A 25,617-nucleotide genomic window follows, 5' to 3' on the forward strand; every position below is an offset into this window, starting at 1 on the left:
ATATATGTGGACTCATTAGACACAAAAACACTCACCACCACCATGAGTGGAGGAACCCCGGAGGTTCTCCTAATGTGATGTTCTTCTCCCATCGGATCTTGACAGACACACAGAGAGAGAATGAGACGCTTCAGAAACATATTGACTATAAAAACATGCCTGACATCCGAATTACCTGCTTTACAAGGTTGAAAAGGGAGCCAGGGAATTCTTATAACACATGCCATTATGTAATTATGTTATGATTCTCAGACTCATAAGTGGATAAGTGGGTTTACGTGTGCCTGAAAGCCCGTCTATTCACGAGTACGTGAAAGTGTACGAATATGTTTTCTGAGTCAGGAGGTGTATGGAGGATGAGGTCAGAGACATATACCAGCCTGAGGAGCCCCATCAAACCTTTATATAACCCACACACCTTCAGTCTGGTCCTTTACAGTTACAGTATTTATTCCTTTCTTTACTCCATTTTCCTCCTTCATTCCTTCCTCACAGTCTTCCAAAAACAATTAATGAGAGTTGGGGTATGCTTGAAATGAGCTGGCTTGTATGACTCCGTGTCCAAACTTGTGAGAAGTAGTTCTTGAACTGCCGTACGTGAAGGTGGGGTACAATACTGGCCATCATCAGCAGAGGCCAAATTGGGGCTGTGGCACATACTTGCAGACAATCTGTCTTTTAATGCAGTCATCTTGTGATACTGGGCTAAAATAAATAATTTGACTTGAATTCACCTTTACGGCAGTTTTTTGTTGAAAAGAAAAGTTACAGATCTAATTTTGTGGAGAAACACTTCTTACTTGTCAGGTTTGTCAGTTAAAGAAAGTATTGTCTATTGACAGCTTAGCAAAAATCAGCTACACTATAACCAACAGTTACTTCCACGGCCAGCGGCAATTACTAGTTACAGTTACTCAAAAAAAAAGCTCAGTTCACAACAAAGATGTCGATTGTGTACAGTTTAATCGCCTTGTGAGGGTTGGTCCTGGATACCTTAGGGGTTACGATTAACGTTAGCAGCTCTGTCCTGCCCTTTATTGGATTTTACACCTGACCAATCCCAAAACCAGGTGTTTTAGCTGAGATAATCTCTATACTAAAAAACCCAAATCTTAAAACGAAATATTCTATTTTTGGGAAAATACTTAATAAAGCATGAATCTAACTTTTGTCTTGTTTGTCAAAGTATGTCAGCTCTAAGCAATTTCATAGAGAATTGATAACAGTGTGATCAAAATATGAAGCTAACATTATCTTAAGTAGCAAACTAGCTGAATAGTTTCATTGGCTGACAAGAGAAGCTTGCTTTTGTCCATTGTTTAAAAACAAATGACTATAAATTTTGAGTAATAAACCTGCCCCTGTTGTCACTGTCAACTTCATATGTGTTGTGCAAGAAAGGAAAGCAACCGCAACCATCAATTCCATTGTCAAGCGCCAACAAAAGGTGTGGGTTAGGAGGGCTTTAGACACCATTGAACAATCAGACCAGCACCTCAGGTGAAGCATGCTGATGCCTTAAGACCTCTGTCAAGGTGATGTCTGACATCACCCTCGGTAGGGACAATTTATATTTGTACATACTGTCCACGGATGTGCACACAAAGAAACCTAACAGTCTGAATAACAACTATGAGCAGCAGTCAGGCTACTGCGATCAGACTGTGAAACTATTGTTTCGTCTGCCTCTCCTTCTATAAACAGGCTTACGTCACTCTTTCTCTCCGACTTTTAGAGTGACCTCATCTTTTTAATTGCATTCACTGAAATGTTTCATATGGGTAGAAGAAAAATACCACTGTGCCACCTGCTCTAGTAGCAGCGTGAACAAGCGCTAAAATAACAGGAAACACTGTATCACTGCACTTTCAATCAGACTGTCCTGACCTCAGCTGCGTATCAGACACAGGGACTTTTAGAAGGAATGCCTTGCTTTGAAGTATGCCGGGGAGGGTTAGGAACTGCCTCTATTTGTTTATCCCACATGCTTTCAATCTAAGTTAGCAGTCTTGTAAATGCATCAGTTAATTTGAAACATCATGGCAGCAGCCGGCAATATCCATATTCACCATGACAAATTAGAATTTTCTTCCTCACAAACGCTCAAATGGTACACAAAATGCAGAATGGGCATGACGTCCCTCATTTTTCACATTTAATTGGCTGTAGCTCAGTCCAAACAAGATTACAAACAGTTCAGGTCAGGACGCTTTCTGGTGCGCGTTTTTTTTTTTTTTTTTTTTTTTAATTCTCCCTTCATCTGGAAAGCGTAGAGAAAAAAGAAAAAGAAAAAAAAGAAAAAAGCACAGACTGTGCCCGCATATCCTGTCTTCTTGTGGTCTGCACTCCCGGGAGGTTCTTTCATTTACCTTCACCATGCTACACTGAGATCCCTTTAGCATGATTACTGGCAGATGTAAGTTGCGCTGTTGCAGTTTTCTTTCCACCTTATTAAAGATTTTATTTTCCTCCTGTTGTATTCTGTAAAGGTTTAAGTGTATTTTTGTTACAACAGTTTGAGCCATCGATTTAGTTTGACAGGGATGTGTGGTTTCTGTTGCCTGTTCTTCGTAGCTGTCTGTTTGTGATTTGGTATTTACGTAGGTATCTGGGTCTGATTTGTGAATCACCATTCTAGGCTCTTGTTTCCTGAGCCTGAGGATACACTGTAAAGCGATGTGGATGATAAAAGTGGATAACAGGCCTTTAAAGCCATGTTTTCACTCCACCCCACTATTTCAGCAAAAGCTACATACTGGTGTTATGTTCACACTGTGTGTGTATGTGTGTTTGTGTGTGTGCATGTGAACGTGTGTGCATGCAAACGTGTGTGTGTGCATGTGAACTGTATACAAGCGGCTGTGTTTATACTTGTTGCACTCTTAGTTAATGCGTTCCCACACTTGAATTTGACACCGCCTATCCTTTTCATCTCCTACATCTGCGGAAGAGAGAGCAAGTGATATGACAGAGAGGAAAGGGTGTCAGAGAGAGTGAAGTGTGTGTGTGTGTGTGTGTGTGTGTGTGTGTGTGTGTGTGTGTGTATGTGTGTGTGTGTGTGCGCGCGCGCGCGCACATATGCAGTGACAAACACTAAGTCAGAGTGATGAGAATCAGTGCCAGCTGATGATGTAACCTTTTCCATCCGCCTCTCTTTGTTCTCCTCTTCCTCTGGCCGATGTACAACAAGCTTCCAGTCACTGTCTTCTACATTGTAATTTACCAGCATTTACAGCGAAGCACAATAATCAACTGACCTCATTTTCACCCCATCACCTTTTTACCTCTGCCGAATTAGAGTGAGGACAAGCTCCAATCTCCGGCAGAGAAGTGAAGACAGATGAAGATGAGAGCAGAACGATTACAAAGAGAGAAAGTAAAGAAATAATAAAAAAAAAAAGGACAAGAATGCGATAGGAAGAGATTGATAGAGACAGAGCGGCTGAGCCGATCAGACAGTGATGTCAGTCCAAGACGTCAGCTCCAGTGTAAGCACTAACTCTTCCTGTGCACCGGCTCCAGTCCCACTAAATGCAACACTAATGATAAAAAGCTTGTCTGCTGTACTAACCTGTAAGCTCAGCACTATAAGGTCTGGCTAATTAAATTAGCTGCTACACTTACTGGACATATTGAATAAGGGACACATAAAGCACATGGCCTGGAGTCTGACATACACACACATGTGCGCACGCACGCACGCACGCACACACGCACACACGCACACACACACACACACAAACGTAAAGCATTTTTGTTACTCACCTCTGAGAGAAAGGTCTGTGCTGACTTCTGTGCTCCTACATGCAGCAGATACTCATACACATATAGAGCCAACCTGCACAGATAAAGAAGCGGAAGGAAATGGGTCAGTTTGTTAATTGAGACCTAATAGTACATAAAAACAAGTAATCACCACCAATATATAGTATCAATTGTTATTTGATTAACTGACAAAATTGATTAGTCTACAAACTCTTGTAAAATACTGTTCTGCAATCACCAGCTCACAGTTGTACAGGTCTACCAGTCAGTCAAGTTGCAGTTAACATCCATGTCTGTCCAGACTCATAAAATATATGTGGTGAAGACTTCAAAGGAATTTGGCCAATAAAGCTGATTCTGATAGCATAAAGTTGTAGCCATGACAGTAGATAATGATCCAAATATGGATTTTGCTGCAAAGAAGCTACACATTCTAAAGCGCGGATGCTTCACACACATCTTCAACTCAACAGTACATCAGTACATTCACCACCGTTTCAAGGTGAACACTCAAGATCAGTGTCACCAATTAACTAAAATAAGTAAAATACCGTCTCCCATTCTTTTTCTGGTTTATGGTGTTGAATTACAACCTGAAAATTATTTTGCATAAAATTAAGATGCTACGGTGAAGTTGATGTTTTACTTTTTGGAAATTAAACATCATACTAGATTTTTTTTTTTTAAAGACATTTTGTCATTATTAGTGTATGAATTCTTGAGTTATGGCCACAAACGTGTTATATGACCTTTGACCTTTCTCTCCCCCCAAAATCGTATCAGTTTATCCTTAAGTCCAAGTGAAATTTTGTGCAAAACTGGAAGAAATTCCCCTACGATGTTCCTAATATATATCGCGCTCACAAGAATGGGACGGATGCACAGCCGGACGGTACGTACAGTCGACCGGACCTGTCGCTGGCACGGAGGAATAAACATGAGAAATTGGGACATTATAGAGAGTGAAGGCCAACAGATGTAGAAAGAAAGAGGAGAAAGAGAAGGACATAAACCGTCTTACTTTTACAAGCAGACAAGCATTCATGCAAAAACCTTACTTCATGACACAGTTTCTCCCAGGAGTGCTTAAAAATAAAGATGACGGAGCCTATGCATGGATACAAATTGCAAAGCAGCCCCACAGAGTTTTGTGAAGGGATGTGTGAGAACGTCACAGTCCGTTACAAATCTCACGAGAAGCAGGAAGACAGCCACCACCTTAGGAACACTAATCACCTTCCAAATGCCAAACAACAGGCAGAGCAATCTTTAAAACATTTTAAATCCACCCAACACAATACTAACTCTAAAAGCCACCTATTTAAAGAACAAACAACATGGTGATAAGAGTGCACTTGGTGGGCCCACACTGTGAAACACCTCACCTTCGTGCCTTGGGCTCTCCGTGGACTTCCTCCCATGGCTTTGATCACAGTAAGAATTAATTACAGGCTTTATTTGTTAATCAATTCTCCTTCCAGTGTGTCTGCAGTGGTACTAGCAGCAAGTTAGGAAAGAGAGGACGGGGTGATCTACTGGTCTATAAATACAAGATAAAAATTGATCCAGAGAGGATTAACAGTGGATCTCACCGACTCCTAATGGCACCGTGTAGATTTAGACATTTAGGAAGTGCAACAACATACATGCAGGGATATGAACAGGGAAGTATTTGTCATAAATTTAAGAGGAGAGTATCACATTTGTGCTTGAGCCTCATATTTCCACTACAAATCTAAAAGGTTGGGGCCAGACAGGAGCGATTTGTTAAGTGCTTGAATAACTACATCTATGAAGTACTGTCATATTCACAAAATGTGTGCTGTGTTGAGCCATATCAGAAAATATATGGTATGTTATGTAAGGCTACAACGAACAATTATTTCTATAATTAATTAATCTGCTGATTATTTCTCAATAGGCAAAACCAATTTATCAACATCCTTAATGTTTGTCAGAAAACTTAAAAAAAAAAAATCCCATTATAATTTCCCAAAGCCCATTGATTTGTCTGACCAACAGTCTAAAATCAAAATGCATGTTTTCTATTGTATATGATGAAAAAGGAACATAACAGCAGCACAAGCTTTGACCTGGAGTGTGACGTGTCCGTGTTTGTTTGAGCACACGTGTATTGAAAGGCATGAACGATTGTCTCCCCGGGACAGCAGCTGTCCTGGAGCCCCCACTGAAAGGTGCTACCAGCTTGCTGTAGCCAATCCAGACTGTTATATTGAGGTAAAAATAAACTCCCCAGACAGCCCTGTCTGCCTGTCTGAAGATGATGGACTGCACACCTTTCTGCTATGCACACAGGTACTCTGTTGCCTCGACCACCCTCCCTTATCCCTCTCCTCTGTTTCCATCTCTCTTCTTCATCACTTTCATCCTCAGTCTTCCTTCTTCCTCATCCTCTGTCTTTTGTGTCTAGCGTGCGCTGCTTTCCTCTTGTACTCTTTTTTTTTTGTAAGAGGCCATGTTTGTTTAATGGTGAAAGGATGAAGAGAAGTGATCCTTCTCTCTCTCTCTCTCTTTCCATCCCTTTTCCTTTCCATTCCCCCCGTGGCCTGGCAGTAATGTTTAACCAAAGAGATAGAGACAGAGCGTTTCACAGGGACAAGGTTAACAGAACAATGAGAGGCTTGACAAAACTCTTGACACCTCGACAACCCGAATATGAATAAAAGATGTGCCCATTTTTTTCAAGGCACTGTACAACTCTGAACATTTCTAGGCACAAACTTGCTCAGTCGCTGTGTTCTGCATCGTTTTCCTGTCAACCTATATAAATCTGTCACTCTCTCCTGTGAGTCCCGATGTCAGCTACGGCAGCATCGCGATAGATCTATTTATTATTACTGAATGATCTCATGTATCTACAGTGAATACATTCCCAGCAATGATGGTGAGAATGATGGGCTGCATGAATGGATTCATTGTGTCAGTGGGGATAAATAAAGAAATGAAATCTTGTCCTCAGCATGCACTGGCATGTATCCAGTCAGCTATCTATTACCACACAAAAACACAGCCTCGCACGGTAGCTGCCTCTGAGGTAGACTAAAAGGTTTAATCTATGATTGATTTCACAAGAGCTCCAAGATGTGACCTTTGGCCCTGATAGGGAGACGGGGTCGAAGAAAGTGAGGAAACCTCGCGAAGGTGGACGGACGAGGGAAAAGGGGGCGAAGGGGATTCCATAAAATGAAAAAAAAAAAGAGGAAACATTTGGTGTAAGTACGCTAATGCAAGTTTTGGAGAAGAGATGAAAGAAAAGGAAAAAACGAAGGAGGTCCATTTGCTGCTTGTGACCTCGAACACGGGGTTTTAAATGCTCTGAGGCTTGCAAAAGTACACGCATAAATCAGACCTAAACCAATCCTGTCTGTCTGCGTCCTCTTTTTCATTTAACACACACCAACAGCAGGCTGAGTTGAAACAGGACTGATAAGCAGACTGCAAAGCAACAAAAGAAGGCACTTTGTTAGCACTCAATATCTGTTGAACTTTAACTCAAAACCACTAATTTTTTAAAAGACGAGTGATAGGTTTTGAAAATACTAAGCCCCTTCATGCTGCTCTCTCATTGTTCACTTTCCACTTGTTCATCTGAGCCCCCCGCTGATAAAACACCCAACTATGTGGAAACCAACTGACTGACAGTCAAAATACTGAGCGCAGATAAGGTTTGAGGATTAGAGGATGGGGGACTGTTCAAGGTTAAGAATCCTCCAAATTCGGCACATTAAAATGAAAACATTACAATGACTCTCTTGTCACGTTAAATAAACTGCCACTTTAAGTATTCTCTGCAGGCAAAAGTGCTCAAATTGAGGCAACCAATGCTTTTAGAATGGTTTTTGACTCCATATTAGTCCATTCCTAACATCGCTTCAGGTGTATGCCCTTGCTATTGGACATACACCAAGAAATTGAAGACATTTTTTGTCCTTACCTGCCTACCCTGGTAATTTCTGTTGTAAATAAGAACCACTTTACATCAATCACAACTGCAACCAGGATGATTAAAGAGCTCAGGTGCCTCCCCGTTTGCTTCCTCTCCCTGTACAAAGGCGTGTGCGTGCATGTGTGAGGTCGTGGTGGCGAGTAGGTACAAGTGCAGAAGGTGGGGCACAGGAGGGTACTTCAAGATCCACACCTGACCCATTTCTCCTTCAACTTCAAGTTGTTTTGTCATCTCACAGTGATTCACAGAGTCACATTTAATTAAATTCATATTTCGAGCCGACCCCCATCCTGGCTGCTCCTGTAAATCTGCATAAGACCAGACAGCTACGGCAGGCTTGAAAAGTCAGAGACCGAGCTCAGCTTAATGAAGGCAGCAGGCAGAAACAGTGACCAGCTTCGAGGTTGCCTTGTTACCGAGCTGTTTTACAGAGAGGAAATCAGGGAGAGGGGAGGATCTTGGAACTCAAACACTACCTCAGCTGGAAGCAACGACATGAACCTGTTTTCCCGGGATCAGCATTCAGGAGACCACTAGATCACTGCTAATCAATTTATCAATTTCTGCCATGGCGATCAAAGTCTGGCAGAGATTCAAATCACAACAGGCAATGGCTTCAGTGATTGGATTTGCCTATTATAGATTAGCTCCAGATTATTTCACCCTTGTTAGAGATGAAATGGTAAAGCGATTATGCTTCTGATCTGAATCGACACGTTAAGTGACATATCTGCAGGACTTGCTACTATGCTGACATAGCATAATAATATATTTGAGCAGGGAAATCAAATTAAATGTTGCATAATAGTTGATGCTACATGTTGACAGTAAACATGCCATCCCCATTAGTGATGCACAAATCACTTCCTCAGCAGTATATAACACAAATACCACATGTTTGACAAGTGCCTGGCGCAAGTCCCGTTTATTCTTTGCAGCTGCACATTTTGTTTCTGTTAAAGCTGCACCTGGAGAAATCTTTCTGGATGCACACACGAGTCTCTTTAAGTCAAACTCCTGAGGGAAATATCAGAATCTTTAGCACTGAAATGCTCCATGATGTTTATCTGCTAACTGTATTTGTCTGTTGTTTTGGTGCTGTACAGGTGCTACCACACTGCTCAGTCACTTATTCCTGTCCTTTCAGATCCTGCCCTGCAGTAACCCCAACTTTTCCCAGTCATTCCCCACATCCACCTCCTCTCCTGTCCCCCATTCTCTCATCACCTCCCTCAGTATTCACATTCCCTACCAGTCTGTATGTCATGTACTACCTTTCCACCTTTTTTAAATTTTTTTTATTTTTGCAGAAGAAGAGTTACTTCTAACCAACAACAACAAAAATAACTGAACACATTGATTAAAAAAAAAGAGAGGAATACACATTCGGTGCAGTGGTTTAGCAGTTACATTTATGGAGGAACAGTTACAGATTAAAGGCTCTGGATGGTGTCAACAAGGATTTACACTGCAATGTCTCTTAAGAGTCAAACACAGGTTGAACACATGTTCAGTAGTGCTTTACACACAGATTTCCTGTATTTAGCAGGAAGCAACTTTGGTACAACTTTGTGGAATAATGATATTGAAGAAAAACAAGAACAAAAAACACCCTTACATTGAACTACACATTGCAAATTAACACAAAACCCCGCTATGAAAACAGTCAGGCTAAATCAGACATGATTCCTATCATTTTTGAAGAGAAAACATGCATGATGGCACACTGTGCTGAAAACATAATGTACAGAAAGTATTCCTCAGACTATACACCGGATTCCTTCATATTTTTTAATAAATTAATTTCAATGACTTCTGTGTGAGAGGTAATAACAATAGAAAAGTAATCCTAGCTTGAACTAAGTCACAGTCAGGAAGCTATATACTGTAATTATCTCCTGGATATGCTTACCTGCCACAGAAGACTAAATTACCGTCTTAAATTTCTGCTTCGTGTGTTCACAGCAAAGAATAATTTTAGTAAAAGTGACACTGTGAAGTATCTACTGAGAGCTGTAGTGTCTTTGAAGCACATTGCTTTCAAGCAAACCAACGCAAAACAATAAAGCAATAAGAAGAAAGAATGTGACTCCTCCAAAGTCCCCACAGATGAAAAAGCAATAACACCCAACAATAAATAAGACCTGCAGTAAATTCCAGCTTGGTGAAAGTCATGATGTATAGTTCTTCAACGCTGTGTTTTATTTGTGTCATGTCGTTAATCATACATCCTATCACTAAGTGTCTTTAAGTCTGTCTCGGTGAGGATCCTCTTTGCTACAATGCAGCTTGTTTGACAAATATCAGGATTTACCCGACTTTTATTTTTGCTGTGTTACATAATTTTGCAGCATATGACTGATGCAATACAGACAGTGACAACAGTAACCACAACTACAAAGGCTCCTACCCTGTATGTAGCTGAGTCATATTAAGATTACAATCTTAATGGATTACAATTAATGACATGCATCAGTTTTACTTTAGATCAGTCATTATTATAAAAAGTCAAGCTTTGAGTGTAGGTAAAAAAAAATAAAAAAAATAAAAATTGCCATTTAGGAGTTAAAAAAAGAAATACAAGTATATCGCTCAATATTTTTTTACCATAAACTCCAGGGGTGTACTGCTGGTTTTTTAAGAACTGGAGCCCTCCTGTGATTTTGCGCACGGGCGCACACACGGGCACATACACAGCTTATTAGGGCCCGAGCACCGATGGTGCGAAAGCCCTATTCTTATTCAAGCGATTATTATTATTCTCCGTAAACAACTGCATGTTTGTCGGCTTTATCATACTCAAAAACTCATGAAAGTTGGTACACGCGTCTCTCCCGGCGAAAGATGTCGTATTTTAGTGGAGTCGCGAGTGGACGTGGCCAAATGGCTCGCTAGCAGATAAACAGCTGCCCCAGCAGTTCCATTTACCTACATGCACGAAATTCGGTGGACATGTGTAAAAAACAGTGACCCAAAATGTTGTTCAAAATGTGATAAAAAAAAACAAAAAAAGTCATACTATAGCATGTCATCCAAAAAGTGACCCAAAAATGAGTTTTAGGTCACTTTTTGCTATAGTATGACTTTTTTTTCAGAATTTGGACGACATGCTATAGTATGATTTTTTAAATTTTTTTAAGTCATGACAAAGGGGTGGATCAAACCCCTAATCTTCTAGCTGAGAGGTAACAGTGCTAACCACTGCACCACCAATATTCCCAGGAGATAGTTTGCATTGTGACAAATCTTTGGCTCACTGCAACCTATAACTCCGCCGTCCACAAATATTCATTCAAATGCGACCAAAATTGCCGCAGACATACTTTGGATAGAAGATATACGTGTTTTCGAAGGGGGTCTGCAGTGATATTAAATATCTTCCTGTGATGTGTAGTGTATGAAAACCTTTTTCAATTTCACCAAACGTTTCAACTTCACTAAAAGTTGAATCACCTTCAACAGGCTGAGGTGGAATCTGAACCATTAATAGAAACCTTGGTGAAGTAGAATCTTTTACCTGTTGAGACTGTCAGTTTAGTCACTGGAAAGCTCTGAGTGAACTCCGTGAAACAATTTCTCCACCGCGACTCATGCTTCAGCGCTGAAGATAGTCTAGTGGTCTACGATGCTGCTTCAGAGCTGGAAATGACCTCATGAGGACGGGGGGGTAATCCACACATTTCACAGAGGTTTGATGTTTAAGGTTGAAACGACGCTCCAAACATCACAAAACTTTTGTCAGCCACCAACTTTCATGAGTTTTTGAAGATGTTAAAGCCGCCAAAAAAAGGCAGGTTTTTTTTTTTATATCTCTATCAGTTTAATCAATAAAATCAACAAAATGATCCTGCTCTTTTCAATGGTTTTACTGGATTACTCATCAGAAGTGTGATTGGTCAATTTTAGTCAACTAATTCCTGCAAGTGTTTCAGACTAAAACTCGTTGAAATGAAGGGCTCCTGTTTACTGAAATGCTCGAGGACTTTGAATTTGAAATGTAAACGTCTGCAAATGTCGAGTTTGTAATAACAGTGAAATATAATATATTGAACAAGGAAAAGGGGAGCGGATCAAAACGAGACTTTGAGATGACGTCATTAATGCGCAATTATGTGCAAGTTGCATTGCTGAAACTTTGTTCTGAGGGGTTTCTAATATTTTGTCCATCTCTTTTTTTTTTAAGTAATCATATGCGGAGACTGACTCATATGAGCCAATGAGTTTTTATCACAAGACAGTGGTAAGACTTACTGTTTACAGTGGTTTATTCCTTTTTGTTTGTAAGCTTGCTCACCGGCTGAGGTGTCCTCAGTCAAATCACACCTCACCACAGAGCTGCAGGCCACAAAGGCAACACAAACCACAGACACCTGTCTTTGACTTGGAGGTAGGATCAACATTATCATCATTATCATGTCTAGTCTACTGTGAAGCCAAGCGATCACTCACTGCAATCAAGCCTCTGAAAGCTCGGGCTCCTGACAACTCTGGCGAGGATAGAGAGGGACCCGGCCCATAAAAGAGAGCACAGCGATCAAGCTGCTGCCCCTGCTGAGGACAGCCCTGTGTGTGACAGCCAAACACTTTCCCTGATTAATCAAGCCTAGCAGCGGGGCTTTATGTGCCATTAAGAGCCCTGCTAAATGACTTCACTTCATTCATTAAAGTGGAGCATCCTCTGCGGGTAGAGCGGCCCCGCTTGCCAGCCAGCCAGCCAGACAAGGGAAAGCTTGGAGAGAGATGGTGGTGGGGCAGCGATGAGGGTAGTGGGGGCACTGAGGCAAGATAAACAACGACAAATATAGACCCATTACAATGCTGAATAATTCATCTTATACGCAGGGCTTCAGAAAAACAACGGAAGAAAAAAAAAAAAAAAAAAGAGCCCAAACAACCATGGGAATTATAGAGCCTCTATACAGTGAAGAGCATCTTCAAAACATGGCTACTTATGCACACACCTCGTCTGGGAAAGGTGCCACGACAAGATCATAGCCCAATCCCTTTATATGGAAAACCAAGTTCCAGCAGACTAATCCCTGATGCATTTTCATCAGGTAAAAGTATAGTTTTAATGAATCTGCATAGGGGAGTTGGACTGGTAGGCGAGTGAATTAATTGTTTGAAAATGCTGCTAGGTGTATACAGTACACGCTTTGTTTGAGCTATTCTTCCAACTCTTCTGCAATATACACACAGACAGGGATTTGTACAGTAAAGCTCATACATAAATTTGAAAAAGGCTGAGAGAAAAGTAAAGAAAAGAGAGAGATTATGGAAAGCAGAGGCTACGATACACACCGATAGTGCTGAGAAAAGGACAAAAACAGGTAATTTACTCGTCAACAGTGAGATAAAGATGTAAAGATGGAGAGATTGATCAAAATTTGCATCAGCAAGAGATCCAGGGCACAGAGAGGAAGAGGGAAAGAAAGAGTTGGAGAGAGTCAGAGGGGGAGAGAGTAAATGATTAACGAAAGGAGCTGCGAGGGGAGGTCAGGATGGAACCGAAGAGGAGTGATACTGCAGCCTGTGAGCACAAGTAGAAAGGACAACATTGTGAACAGCCTTGCTGCTGTCAAACATCTACTGTAACAGAGGATTTGCAAAAGTGCAACCAAATGTAACTCACAACAACTTGAGAACAAGGGGGGTGAATTAAAGTCAGTGACTGAGACAGTATTTCCCCTTTTCAATTTTAAAGACAGATACTAATTGATCACTAGCTTTTGTGTTATTATACACTCAAACAAATACATGATTTTGTAAGCAACAACTTTAAGTGTCTCAAATAAAATGAAAACCTTCATGTGGATAAAGTTTATGTAATCATACAGAAGAAAACTTTAACGTTAAACTTTAGAATAACTAGCATTAGACTCTTTAACTTTGTCCATTGTCTCGGTCAAATACATGCCTTAAATTAATCCCCAAATGATAGTGCGCTGTGGCTTCATCGCCGGCTGCTCACTGATGCATTTCTAATTGGCATTTTTGCTGATGGTCACAAGTTAAATCTATATTCTCCATTACCCCTCCACAGCAACCCCTGGGATCTCTCTAATGGCTCCTGCTAAAGACAGAGCACTTGAATAGGGATATTCGTATAAAGTATGTTCTCTCTGACTGGTCTTTGTGCAGACTCGAGTTGCAGGTTTTGGTGTGCAGTTGAGAGTTGGGGAGGAGGAGTGAAAAGTTCATGACAGCTTTGAAGATTAGCAAAACACGTGTCATAAACCTGCATGGAAACAGCCTGAGGAGAGACACTCAGTCAAATTTATCTGCTCATGTTCCCTGCTTTGTCTTCACTGAGATGGTCTCACATGCCGCTTTGCTGAGCAAATGTTTGTCGTAGCCTTTATCCCTCACACTTCCACAACACATAGTAAAGCCCTTAGTGGTGCTTTGGCTGGGTGACAGGCCTGAATGCTCCAACACCGGCTTGGCAAAGAGCAGTGCATCCAGAGCTGGCTAAGTGTGGTTGGGGGTTTACTTCAGCACTGTGTAAGAGGTGAAGCAGAAACACAAATAAAATCTCTGTGATATTACACAGGTGACTGTTCGCGCTATCACATGGGTTAACAGCATTTCAGAGAGAGAGAGAGAGAGAGGGTAACATTATAACACTTTTTTTTCTTGGATTAACTGACGAAACCATTAAGATTAAGTGTTTCTCATACTTCACATGAAAAGAGACAAATCTTACATGACTGTAAACAGTGAAGTAGCTTTCAGTGGGAGTTCCTCCCCAAAGAGAAAAATCTGCCAAAGGTGAAACGTCATACGTAAAAGTATAAGTCAAAAGAATGAAGCTCATATCCTGACAGAGAGGAAGCATCCTGCATTCTTTGGCTCACCTCAGTGTAGACCTTGTGTTTACCTTTCATTAACTAGAGATTCCAGAATCATCTCCCTCCCCCCACCTTTGGGACTGTCAAATAAGAGGTGAAAATAAATTCCATAAAAACAACTAGTTGAAAGACAAATATCAAAAATAACCAAGATAATAATGTGTGAGTTACAACTTGTTTAATAGAAGCCACCACGTTAAGTATATTTACATAAACAGTTTTTAGGTTGGGTTCTCTTTTATTGCCACTTATCATTAAATATATGTCTTGTAATTGTAAATGCCCATAGAGCCCAAATAAATGCATTGACATAGCTCAAGAGAAGAAAAGCGGACATTTAAACGAATGCAACATGCTGTATGTTTACTTGATTACTGGTGGACTAATTTATCATTTCACGACCGTGCACTACAATCAACTAACCTAAACTACAGGACAGAGACTGATAAGAGCCAACTTATACTGATACTCTGACCACAAGCCCAACTGTAACGGCGAGTCTCCACCCTGTGCTGTAAGAACAGAACACACCGTCCTTCTAAGGCTCAACCCAAACCTGGTTATTCTCAAATTTGTTGTGCGTGAAAAATAACAGAAACTAAATCTTTGATAATGTGTAAGCTACAGTCTTTATTTCAGTTACAATTATCTTTCGGGGTGCAGTTTAATAAATTAAGCTCACATAACTTCAATGGAAATTTGACACACATACGCAATATAGACTGAAACAATGTTTTGTTTCCGGTGATGACCGAGCAGATACTGCAATCCAGAAACATTTCAAACTTTGTCATCAGATGTTAATTGCCAGGAGTGGACATGTGAAAGTTTTTTTTTTTTTTTTTTTTTTTTTAACAAGCATAGAGCTTATTTCAGCAGGTATTTGGATGCACTGACATAATTTGCTGGCTTGCTATCTACGGTGATACCAACCTTATTATCAGCTACATCAATAAAAACTAAAAAGTGATGTTGAGTTACACAGAGAAGAATCACTTCTAGAAAAAACAACTACTTGTTTCAGATCGGTAAATCATTTTCTTAAACTGTGTCAAAAAGTGTGACCAGGAATATTTGTATGACTTCTTGACGAAGGAAACACATTTTAAGCAACACTACAATTCAATATTTGCTGTTTTCAGAAAACAATTTCCAAAACTGTACCCAAAAATATTAAGTTTATTATCAAAGACATTTACATCAAATTAATTGTTTCTGGTATAGTTGAGAGTCGGCTGGTGTGGCTGTAGACAAAGTGTACGCCTTTAAATTCATCACCATGTTTATCAGTGAAAGTACTGAGTACGAGTTCATATGAGTGGGTGGTGTGTACCCGACTATACTGACTAAATGCTGGCAGTTCTGGCAGGATACACTCCCAAACCTGTCTGTCGAATTCAGAAAATTAGCAGCAGCAATTAAGACTTGAACGGCGAGTACATTAGAAAGGAAGCCCCCCCTCCCCCCTCCCCGCCTCAAACAGGCACAATCAGACAAAGTGAAACAGTTCTTGTTCCGTCAGCAATGCAGAGACTCTACTGTCTCACAGAGCAGACAACAATGACCAGCGCTGAGATAACAGGAAATGCCATCTTATCAGAGAGAGGGAGAAACAGAGGGAGATGGTAAGAAGGCGTTGATGGGCAAGCTCACTGTTTACCAACAGTCTGATTGAGCAGAAATTCTGTTGCATCCTTCATATGAAAATCTATCATTTACACACAGGTTTCAGGCAATGAGAGTTGTCCACGACTGTAATTTCTTTGCAGAACATGTAAAGTGGATAAATCAAATAAAAGTGGAGGCAAATCCATCACTTTCTTAATTTGAGTTCCATTTCGTTGGCTTTGATTTGTTTAGATTGAGTCACCTCTCGTGGGGAGTTTGTTTAATTTCACAGCTGAAAGAACACCAATGATTTTTAGGAGTGTTTTCCTTGTTCAACTTTCTCTACAAGCTATTACAGTAAATCTTGAATGCAATACAGCCATAAAGCCCAGAATATTAAACTGCTGTTTACAGAGAACTTTGATGGCAACACTTAGTGATCATACAAAGTTAATTACTGTCTTTTTTACAACCTATTTCCAGAGTTTCTTGAGAAGAGGGGAGTTGAATGGATTATGGATCGGGGTGTCCTGATCAAGTTTTTTGGCACCCGATCTGAGTCATTTAATATTGACTATCTGCCAATACTGAGTCCCACTCCAATATTTTTTATTTTCCCAGATAATACAGCAGCACAGTTCACACTTCAAATTCATCAAATTATTAAAATCAACCTATAGTATAGTCTTGACAATTAAATACATATGTAATGCAATAGGACAAAATGCATTCAAGCTGTTCCTTAATTTATTTATTTTTACTGTTTTTACTGTATATATATATTTTACAGCCCGACAAAGTAAACAACCAAAAACTATTTTATGACAATTCCAGTCAGTGCAGCAATTGTTTTCATGTTTTTGTTTTTAACAAAATAACCAAGTTCAAACATTTCCTCTCTATAATGACTCTGTACTTTTTTTGTTTTCACTCAACCACTCTGCAGGGGGGAGCAATCAGCGACCAGTGTCAGTTATGTTTGATGAAATTGAAGTCAAGTGTTTTTTCTAACAACACACACACACACACACACACACACACACACACACACACACACACACACACACACACACACACGCACACACACACACACACACACACACACACACACAGTGGTATTAAGGTATTTTGTTGTTGCCATTCGTTGTAGTGAGCTCGGTCTGTCGTACAGTAGTATGCGGGACCTGGACTGTCACGGCGAGGGACGCTCCCGTCTCCTGCCAGCTCCACACATCGTCCAGTGACACACTGTCATTGTTCAGTCCACACAATACAGCATTCCACAATCAGCAACAACTACTACAAAAACACAGGGACAAGGAGACGACAGGGAGGAGTGTACTGCTCTAATTTTATAGGATTATAATTCCTTTCTACAGGGCTCTAATAGGCCTCTATTCTTTTGAACAACAAAGCTTCAAGATGATATTGAAAAAAACTGATACAGATGAAGGCAATCTGAAGCAATTTGGGGAAGAATGTGAACCTATTAAGGCCTGCACAGAGGCTCTGGAGTAAGTATAAATAAATGACGAACAACTCAGGGAAATAGTTCCTTTTGCAACATGAGGCTGTAAAAATTAGCAGTAAAATGTATGCACTGAGATGTCTACAAATGAGTAATAGCATTTAATAATAACAAAACAGACCATGAAAAGACAGAAAATGATGTACTGGCCGCACATATTTATAAGTTCACTTCCAGCTCTGAAGAAATCCTGGCGAGTTCCACTGCTGCCCTGTCGCCCACCTCGTGTCACTCAATTATCCTTTCTGCTTCTCTGTGGTTGAAAAATGGCATTAAGTAGATCTTTAAAAGTCAAGAACTCTATGTCAGCAATTTAAATCCTAAGCATGTGGATACACTGCCTTGGATTCAGAGGGGAGAAAGTGTCATTGTGGACTTTACAAGGATCAGTGGGCGGACGGCCCGTCATCTGAGGACAGCACATTTATGGAGAATTAAAGTGAACAACTCTGTGGCTTGACTTCACAAAACAGACAAGGGACAAGTGGAATAGAAGAACGGAGGGTTATATACAGAGAGAGAAAAGTAAAATAATGTGTGTATGCGTGTGTGCACAGGAGAGAGAGAGAGAGAGAGAAAGAGGGATACAGAGAGAGTGTCTGAAGCAGTTCCTAAGCCTAGCCGTCACGCATGCTTAACCTTGCGCTAGCGCCTGTGCGATGCAGCTTGCATATCAATGATGGAGGAATATCAGCAGAGGCCTCCAACCAACCTCCACTATAATCAGCAGAGGGGGGCACAGCAGCATCCGCAGATACACTATGCCACTTACAATAGCAACGCAAGTTATACTGGTGAGCTGTAAATGTGACACAGCATAGTCGACGCATTCATAAAAAAAAATCGGATGTGTGGGGATGTACATAAATGAGAATGCTAGATTAACTCGTTTTACTGACAAACAAAAATGCTAGGTTTGAAATCAGAAACCTGACTTGTAAAGACACTCTTCCACAGAGCCTGCAAGTGTTGTTTCCACCGACAAGCATTTACTTTTGGCTGGAGCTCTCAGGTTACAGGAAGCGCTTTGAGGGAGAGCATCCCTGACTGTGCTGTGGTTTGGAGCAAAGCTGTGCATGTTTGGTGGTCACCATGCAGGTACAGCAAAAAAAAAAAAAAAAAAAAAAAAAAAAGACTTCCTGACAAAAAACCACAACAGCTACCGCTAACAGCATGAACAAAGCCTGACAGCATGGATAGTAGTTTCCAGTCATGGTCAACAAAGCATACTATAAACTGCAACCCCCCCACCCCCACCCCCCTCTCTGCTTTGTGTCTCATCCACGGTCCACTGTTCTGAATCCCTCAATCCCCAAATGTCAGTATCTCAATCCCAAAGATAAACCTGATGCACTGCAACTATTGGAGAGAGAAGAGAAGAGAAGAGAAGAGAAGAGAAGAGAAGAGAAGAGAAGAGAAGAGAAGAGAAGAGAAGAGAAGAGAAGAGAAGAGAAGAGAAGAGAAGAGAAGAGAAGAGAAGAGAAGAGAAGAGAAAGATGTGATGTGATGAGATGTGATGTTGTATTTCTAATTAAAACAGAAGCATTCAGGGACACCCATGCGGTCCTACGGGACCAGCACTAGGTGATAAACTCACTCATCCGTACCCTCTGTCTTTTGAGGGGAGTGATAAAAGACTTTCAGGATGCTATGCCCTCTCCTCTTCTCCCCCCCCCCCCTCTGTCCCACATGCTATCTGATGCCGACGGAGGCCTTTTGTCACGTCGATCTTTCCCAAGGACCCCTTGACGTCCTGTGAGGGTGTCTTCCACAGGGTCCTGTCTTTTGACTGACACGTCACCCTTTTTTCAGCCTGCGTCGATCAGAGGTTGTCTTCCCCCCCCCCCGCATCATACAGCTCAATAAGAGGTAGCTGCTTTGATAGCAGTTCTGTGGCAAGTTACATCTCTGGCAGTGGGGATAAGAGAGAGACTAGGAGGGATGCCAGCAGATAAAAGAGGACTTTTAACAGCCTCTGTGTGTTCAGCAGGTTAAAGAGTGTTTTCTATCAGAGCCTTGTCAAACTGTCATCATCACTTTTGTTTGAAGAGAGCGTCTGTATACCCAGAGAGAAGAGGAAAAACATATCAGAGCTCAATTTCTTCTCCGGTTTTCTTGTAATCCCAGATTGATGCTAATCTAAAACACTGTGCGGATTACATTCACTGGCGGCAGTTTTAAATTCCTATCCGTCACTGACCGTCAGTGTTGGTGAAAGACAACAAAGAGAGAGCAGCGACAGCTCGCTGTGTTCTAACAGTTGTTCACAAGCATCCCATGAGAGCCGGAGAGGCTATTAGCTGTGTAATGATTTCTGGATGTTGTAGTTCACACTCGCACATGCAGCATGACAGACAGATGCAGGTTGATTTTTGAGGGATAAAACATATGGGAAAAATGCTCAAAAATGCTCTGAGCAGACAGCTCATGTGAGATTACAGACTCACACTTGCAGTATGCTCTCGATTGACCCAAAGGGACAAAGAGTGGATACACACATAGTCACGCATATACATTTATATATTGTTCTCTGTTGATTTAAACAGGGAGGAGCAGCTTAAACTGAGGCCCACCATGGTGCTCTGGACTTATGCAAACAGTGCCAGGTGTGGCCACTTACCAGTGTACGTGATCCACAGAGAGAGTAAGATGTGTTTAGAGTGCAGAGGGCCGGCTGATGCACAACCATTATGAAGCATTAGACTATGAGGTCCTGCAGGGCACCACCTGACCCTGTCTGACCTGGATGACAAAACTTCCCCCCCCCCCCCCCCCATCTTTCATTTAATCAATCTTCAGCCATCATATTTGGAAATGTTTCACCATTCACATGTGATGCTCATTTTCCTTATGAAGCTTCTTCATTTCATCCACCAAGTTGACCAGCAACATAAGTTTATCCTCTGGCTACGTTCTTTTGTCCATGCTTTAACAAATGACTTCCTCTCTGTTCTGACGAGCGCACCTCAGTCATTTCTCAAGGACAACGAAATGTAGTAAACAAACCCCCCCAAAAATCTATTCAATTACATTCATCAGGGGGCAGCTGGCACGGACAAAAGATTCCCCGCACAGTTGATGTGATGCATTGTGAGCATACAGTGTGTATGTGTGAGATCCTGCTCCATTTTTATTGTAGTTCTCCTGTAATGCGACTGACTGTCAGAGCCAGAGTGGCAGCCTGAATTGCTTCTGTCGGATAAACACTCCCAGCATGCACTGCTTTGCCTCAGTCTGCGCAATGCTGCATTGGCAGCCTCCTGGCAGGATTCTGAGGTGTCTCGGTTCAGAAGTAGCTGTGTGTGTGTGTGTGTGTGTGTGTGTGTGTGTGTGTGTGTGTGTGTGTGTGTGTGTGTGTGTGTGTTGAATGATGATCCTTACAGAACCAGAAATGATGCAGAAAGTCTGCACCAGAATGATGGTTGGCACCTCAACTACAGACTGAACAACAAAAAAACCCCACTCAGCATAATTTTTGCAGCTGTGAGTTTACAGTTTGTACTTATTGAGATGATGTGTACAAAAAACAAAAAAAAAGAAAGCAAAGGGTACTTTCTATGAAAAGTTCCTCCAAAAAAAAAAAAAAGCGCTGTATGTCTGAGAGAATTGAGAGAAGAAGTATGTGTGTGCATTTCAAGCAGACGTTGTTCTGTGATTCACCACACACGGAGAGAAAAGGGAGAAAAGGAATGTGTAGTATGTGCTGCGATGCAACTCACTCAGGACCACAATCCCAGAACTATGTGGAATGTGTCCTCTAACTGCCAGTGACTGAAACCTATACTCGTTGAACAACTGCAGTACACAGTCAGCGGTCGTGTACTGTCACTCCGTATCAAAATCAAGTGAAGACCATAACACAGGTACAGCGAGAGAGGGAGGGAAGAGACCTGAAGGGTGTTGCTGTCTGAGAGTCAGAGAAAGCGTTCCTTATAAGAACAAAGGTGTGAAGACAGCGGTCGATAGATGTGATTTATTCAGTAATATGTGCATCAGGATTTTATTTTAAAACGTGGTGATTGCTATTAAACATAGGGGACATGTTTTTGATGTTTACTCAGCATGATTCACAGACCTTACTGCCAACAGTTCACGACTGCAACTGCATAGTCTTAATCTATGGATGTCTAGATCAGGGACATTGTTTCTGCACAGACGTGTTTTTTAAATGTCATTTCTTTTTTTTCTTTTTTTTTTAGAGCTTTGAGCACCAGAAACAGTTCCAGTCATCTTTACTGAACTGGTGTGCTGCTGTACTGTTTTCAGAAGTGGATACGTCCCAGATGTTGCACATCAAACTGGAACCATCTGCATGGGGTGATACCATTAGGGCTAACTAAGACAACATGTTTACTGATATATTTTTATGATTTAGGTAAACCAATCCTTTAAAGCATCATTTTCTTACTCATCTGCTTCTCTTTATCTGCACATCCTCCTCTGTGAAAGGTACCGATTAAATACAGGAAGTCAGTAAGTGATAACAGCTTTCACCACATCTTCAGTCAAATGTGTTTCTAATATTATGTGAAGTCAGCGTTTGCTGTAATCTATGCAAAAAAGGACACAGCTTGGAGAAAACTCTGGTGCATTTTAATATATTCTTTCTGCAAGAGACGATACTGAAATGTTTATAACCATATTGCAGATGGATTACACTGGTTGAGATGATGTTAAGTTGTCATACGGTACAATTACTAGCATTGCATTTGTGTTAACATTGAAGTATAACAATTTATTAAATGTATTTTATAGTGTGGACACAGAGACATTAGGTTTCCACACAATTTCTAAGGAGAGAAAAAAATGAGACTGCCCTGGGGCTACCAAGCTTCGATACTTTTATGGCACACTCCCAATTGCTTCCTGAAAAATATCTAGTCTCAAAAAAATGCCTTATTATTCATCCACCAAATTTTGAGAGCCGGCTACATTTATACTAATCTGTTCTCATTTTAAAACGCAAAACTTTTTCTGCGCTTACACAGGAGTAAATCTCATCAGCACCAGTGAGCCAATGGGCTTACGGCGCTTACCATACAGAGGCTGTATTGGGACAGGCTGTCCACGTATCACTCGGTCTCAACTTACGTTAATGAATCTTACAATAGGACACTTTATTTTACTCTTTTCAAACTAATTTCTGACGACATACCTGTCTGCGTTGCGTTGCCAAAACTGAGGCCTCTTTGTGTACAGCTAGCTAGGTAGCGTCTACTGATTGCCAACATAAACAGCATTTGAAGAACATCAGTAAATTGTAGCACCTATCAACAGCTTGCATGCGAGACCTTTAGGAGGCATCTGTAAATTGTAGCAACACAAAATAACCAAGGTTACACTTTTCCCCTCTAAACTACATGAAAGATTTGCACCGTCACGTGTACTGTAAATTTAGTTTTTTGGTAAATTGGCTTTTGTTCAAATGAATTGTATAAAACTGGTATAAAAAAAAAAAGGATCGTTTTAGAAGAGGTATCTAATATGTTTGAACGATACCCAGCCCTAAACTGTCTCTTATTAACTTTGGAAATCTCTGGCAGACTCTACTTACTGAAACTTAACACCTTATACAGCATTCAATATGGATGCTATTTTTTTAAATGACTATATTTTGCGATGCTACTATTTGTATCATTTTATCTCCAAGTATCCAAACCAAAAAAAACCACAAAACCACTACATAAACATTTACAAATCTGAGGTAAATCACACACTGGTGGAGGCAAAAAAAAAAAAGAAAGAAGTATATTCCCAAAATGCACCTGTGGCAAGGGCACACCGCACAAATCAGATGCTTATCACACACACACGAACCGGTGAACAGAACTGCACAGAGGTCAGTTGCATTTCGCGCTCCTCTACATCTACATGGGCGAGACGCCAGAGCCTCGGAGTCTGCGGGGGTCCATTCTGAGGTCAATACTACAACACTGTAAACTAATGATCCAGCAAATTCCCTCAGTTCTGCTCTCTCCCCTCCTCCTTTCCCTCAATCTGTTGTTGCCCTCCGTCTCTCCCACTCTCTGATCCCCCGCTGCGCCGCAGAAATGAGAAACAACTGAAGACTCGGCAGCGCTGGGCCCTGCTCTGCTTCTCCGATACACACCACTGATAAATAAGGCGGCTTGTTAAGAGACAAATGAAACTTTGGCTTGCTTGATTTCTGCCTTTTTCATCTAGTGTTTTTTTTTTTTCTTGTCACCCATTCCTGTCTTTTGTTGTGGCCTCGGCAGTAACGCCCAGTGGAACGTCTCGCTTGCATCAAAATGTAAACACAGATAACGAAATGATCTACACCAAACATGGAAGCCTAAACTAAATGGTAAGGCGGAAAAGTAAAAAGTCTTGTGTGCAGGGAAGATCTCACCATTTCCGATCTCGTAGTGTATCTCAGGTATGCCCATTTTAAACAACATCCACTAGAAATAAAGTATTTGTACTGTAAATATCTTTGGTTAAGGAAAGATGAATCTTAAACATCATTACAAGATACTGAAAGTGGCTCATTTACGATAAATAAACGAACAGTTTGAGGCTGAAATGATTTAATTCAACAATAGCACGAAAGTCACATTAAGTGTCTCGTCATTACAGCCTTGCCTCTGTTATTTATGCGTATGTACCTATGAAAGATTACGGTTCTCTAATCTATGATTAAAGTTTAGGTTGTTTCTTACTTTAAAAGACAGCAAGTCATCCACTTATAAAGTTAACACACAAAGTCCTCAAGTGTGAACCACTGCACACTGTCAAAGGACTCCCGAACAACTTCTATACGGCAGAAAATCACCAGCTTACATGCACGCATACAAACACACACAGATGCACGCATGTGTTCACGCAAGAGTCTCTTCCAGGCCGCGGGGAAGATTTCCATTTCTGCCTCTGTCAGTGCACGAGATAAGGCAGCGATAGGGTGCCACTGTTCAGTCCTTTTCATATCGATTGGAATAAAGAAGGGGGCTCGAGGGATGAGACGAACACTCAGACACGCTGTTGACAAACACGAGTGAACTGAATTCAACAGACACAATGAATGAGTGTCGGTAGCTGGGACTAGAGATGAGATGATTCATCTTTTATGCACATCTCCCCACCACAAATTAACTCTCACAGGCGGCAAGAGCTGAAAAACACAAGTTTAATGCCATACTGCCATGCTCTCCCTCTCCCAGTCTCTTATCGGTTTCAGAGGTCCTGGCCAGAGCGGCAACAGACCCGAAATGTTTTTTTTTTTTGCCTGCCAACAGTGATGGCATATCATCAATAAATACATGGTCCTGATCAATGAACTCAGCTCACTGACCGTCTGACCCTGAGCGTCCAAAAAGTAGTGAGCAGTTGAGCCTGGTTGAGGGCCACTTACACAGAATCTGTGCTTCAATGTCAATCAGTTTTTCGAGAACATCTGAATTTTGTGGTAGTTTATATTTATCTCAAACATCACAGCACAAACATTGTTAAAAAAAAAAAAAAAAAAAGTAAGAAACAACTTGCTTAAGGCTTTAAACCGTATTGTTTTTAATCAGCTATATTTTATTGACATGTCCACCGTCAATATTGTCTTAATTCCACAGAATAAAATCTCATGTCTGATGAGGAAAAAGATGAATTAGTTGCATTCCCGGGTGACAAACTCAGCTGTCAGTCTGCAATCCCTGTCAGTGAGCAGGAAGCACAGCACAAGCGTTTCCAGTAAAAGCAAAATCTATGTAAACACAAACTGCCGGACATCTTATAGTCTATATCTGGCCAACTATTTTTTTTTTTTAAACAATTTTTTTTTAAATAGGCTGCCTCTGTCTCGCAAAACGTTGAGCCACGATGACTGTCTGCTGTCACAAATCTCATCTGCTGTAGCGCTGACTGGACTCACGGAACACGGCAAGACAGTC

General features: G+C 41.0%; 1 protein-coding gene across 1 annotated transcript in view; it reads right to left on the minus strand.

Moving 5' to 3' along the window:
* LOC138191445 (single-stranded DNA-binding protein 2) overlaps positions 1-25,617 on the minus strand; it is a 52,656-nt gene that overhangs the window by 25,987 nt on the left and 1,052 nt on the right. Inside the window, exons 2-3 of the mRNA XM_069138275.1 lie at positions 3,766-3,838; positions 36-97 (exon numbers count right to left, since the gene is read on the minus strand). Of these exons, the coding sequence (XP_068994376.1) occupies positions 36-97; positions 3,766-3,838 (135 nt within the window). The remainder of the gene's footprint in view (positions 1-35; positions 98-3,765; positions 3,839-25,617) is intronic.

The sequence above is a fragment of the Embiotoca jacksoni genome, unplaced genomic scaffold (assembly GCF_022577435.1).
Source record: "Embiotoca jacksoni isolate LCO1_2020_lvr unplaced genomic scaffold, fEmbJac1.0.p SCAF_8, whole genome shotgun sequence".
Classification (NCBI taxonomy): Eukaryota; Metazoa; Chordata; class Actinopteri; family Embiotocidae; genus Embiotoca; species Embiotoca jacksoni.